At 65.7% G+C, this 2997-nt stretch overlaps 1 protein-coding gene across 1 annotated transcript; it reads left to right on the top strand.

Moving 5' to 3' along the window:
• Positions 1-1014: 1014 nt before the first annotated feature.
• Positions 1015-2241, top strand: EMIHUDRAFT_254217 (hypothetical protein; the record flags this gene model as incomplete). Its single annotated transcript, XM_005780283.1, has 1 exon — positions 1015-2241. The coding sequence occupies one exon, from the start codon at positions 1015-1017 to the stop codon at positions 2239-2241; it is 1227 nt and encodes a 408-aa protein (XP_005780340.1).
• Positions 2242-2997: the final 756 nt, after the last annotated feature.

Below are 2997 nucleotides of genomic sequence, written 5' to 3'. Positions count from 1 at the left end.
CTGCGGGTTTTGGAGTTATGCTTTGGCACAGCTTCGGCGATGGCGGCCCCTCTCTGGGGCTTGCATAGGCGGGGAGTCTCCCTCGCTGGTCTTCTCCTCATTCCTTTTTTCTTTTTCTTTTGAGCTGGGTGTGCCGCCGCGCGGCGCTCGCGCGGCGGCGGTGTGTGTGTGTGTGTATGTGTGTGTGTGGTGGTGGTGGGGGGGGGGTGGGGGGGGAGGGGCTCGGGGGCGCGCTGGCAGAGGCTTGGTCATCGGCTCGTCGGGGTTGGGGAAGGGGAGGGGGGATGGGCGGTCGGCGAAGGGGTACTCGAGTAGCAGGTTCCTGAGGGCGTACGGGGTAGCCGTCACTTTCCTGCCTCAAAAGGGTGGGGCTGTCCCGGAAAGTGAGAAACGCCGGGCAGCGTGGCGCATCATTGAACCCTCCCATACGTGCTTGTACCTCCTCCTTCGGGCTGTTCCATCTCCTCATCTCTTTCCCACCTAGGCGGGGCGGGGGTCGGTGGGGCGGCGGGCGCGCGCGCGGGTGCAAGGTGCGGTGCGGTGCGTGCAATCGTGTGTTTGGCGTCATGTCGTGTGTGCCTTCGCTTGTTCCTTTTAACTTCAACGACCGAGGAGCCGACGGGCGCCGCCTTTTTGGGCGGCGTATAATGGTGGCCCTGCTCGTCCTGCTGCCATGGAGCTTGGTGCCACGGCCGGTCCTCGACTCCGCTGCCAGTCGATCGGGCCCGTGCGACTTGCTCGGGGTCAATCGCAGCGCGGACATGAACCGTCCTCTCCATGCTGTGGCACAGGCGAAATTCTGCGCCTTTCAGCGAGAACCAAACGCCCTCACTTCATCCTGCCCAAGGGTCGCGCTACGCGTAGTGCTCAAGTGCTCAACAACGAAGTCTAGCTCAAAAAATAAAAAACAGGTGCCCATATATATATATGCGCTCGGACGCGTCCTCGCCTCGCCCGACGAAAGAGCGGCATTGTGTCCTCGCCTCGCCCGACGAAAGAGCGGCATTGTGAGACATGCCGAAGAGAGGGGCTGCCAATCAGCCCGCCAAGCCCGCCAACCAGGGCGCCAAGCCCGGCCGCGACTTCCTGGTGTCACCCTCTGCACAGCGGGTGGAGGCGGACGTGCCCCGCCTCGAGGTGCCGCGCGATGAGGACGACTGGCGCTACGCGCAGTCCTTCGACGTGGACGACGAGGGCGCCGCGGCTTTCTATCGAACGTTTGGCTTCGTCGTCTTCCGGGGCGTGCTAGACGAGGCGGAGACCGAGGCCTCTCGCCAGGACATCCTCTCGTACGTGCAGAGCATCTGCCCCGACTTTCGCGCGGACGACACGGCGACGTGGACCGCCTGGAAGAGCAAGGTGTTCGGCACTCCCAACGTTGGCGACTCGTCGGCAATCTGGCGCAAGCAGCTGGTGAGGAATCGGCACCACCCGCGCGTCGCCGCCGGCTTCGCGACGGCGCTCGGCTGCGAGGCGCCCTCGCTGCTGTGCAACCACGACCGCTGGGCGTTCTACCGGCTGGGCGAGCGGACGCGGCGCAACGTGCATCTCGACATCAACCCGTGGCAGTACTACGCGCACGAGGGCGCCCGCGTGCGCGCGGCCTTCGCCGCGGCGGACTTCCGCTCGCACGAGGCGCTCTTCAAGCAGAACAACTGCATCACGCGCGCGCTGGGCCCGCACGCGCAGGGCACGCTCGCGCTTAGCGACAACCAGGCGGAGGACGCGGGCTTCCTCTGCGTCCCCGGCTCGCACGCGGTCTTCGATGAGTGGGTCGAGGCGCTCGGCCCCGAGCCCGCGCACGAGAGCGGCTTCCGCTACGACTACGCCGACCACTCGCACCTGCCAAAGATTGCGCAGCGGGTGCCTGTGCGCGAGGGCTCGATGATCGTGTGGGACGCGCGCCTCGTGCACGGCTCGGCGCCCGACCAGTCGCCCGCCGGCGCCGAGTGCCGTGCGCGCTTCGTGCAGATGGTCGCGCTGCGCCCGCGCTCGATGTGGGAGGGCACGGGGCAGGCGCAGGCGCGCGCCGCGCTCGTGAGGCGCATGTTGGCGGTGCACGGCCTTGAGGAGCCGAAGGAGCCGCTGCAGCGGGCGCTACTCGGGCTGGGCGACGAGCGAGGCGGTGGGCGCCCCCAGCAGGCCCCTATGGCTGCTGTCATGGACGACCAGCAGGCCGCCGCCGCGGCTGGTACTGGCGATGGCAGCCCCAGCCGCCAGGTGCGGGCGACAACCATTTGAGAAGAGTCAAGAGCTAGACAAATCACACGTCACACATCACCATATTTTTTGGTATAATAACACGTCAGCAGTAACACAGAACGCATCACCAAACAAAGTGCAGACTGCACGCCCATCCACGTCCCACCTCGTGCCCGTGCTGCGCCGCCCCACGCCCCGCGCCGAGAGCCCGCACGCCCAGCTCGTGCCCGTGCTGCGCCGCCACGCGCCGAGCCCGAGCGCCCTCGTGCCGACTGCGGCCTTATCGCGCCTCCCAACGACCACGTGCGCGCATCCCCGGCCCGCCTGGCTTCTCCAACTGCATCGCACCCGCTCGCTGTCAGCACGCGCCACTGTGTGCAAACTGTGCATGCTCCGGTCCGCCCCGCGCGCCTTGCCCTTACTTACTGTACTTACCCTGAGATACCCCGCCCCAGAGGAGCGCCATGCCGCACAGCCAAAGCCATTTCCGGCGGATTTCGTAAATCTACATGCACAAGTACGAATGAGAGATAAGATCAGATATAAAAACAATACGAGATATAAGGGGCTGTAATCGACCTTGACCTCGCCGTCGAACGCGGCCTTGAGCGCGGCGATGGTGGCTTCGGTGGCGGCGGTGCCGTTGACCTCGGAGATCATGAAGTCGTCAACGATGGTGATCATGCGAGCCTCGCCGTGCTCACCGTGGTAGGAGAACATGGCGGGGACGCCCGGGCACGGCATCCAACCGAGGCTCTTGATGGTCTCGTTGAAGATGCATTCCCACTCGTAGCC

Source organism: Emiliania huxleyi, assembly GCF_000372725.1.
Source record: "Emiliania huxleyi CCMP1516 chromosome Unknown EMIHUscaffold_2185, whole genome shotgun sequence".
NCBI lineage: Eukaryota > Haptophyta > Isochrysidales > Noelaerhabdaceae > Emiliania > Emiliania huxleyi.
This window is presented reverse-complemented; position numbering and strand designations above follow the sequence as displayed.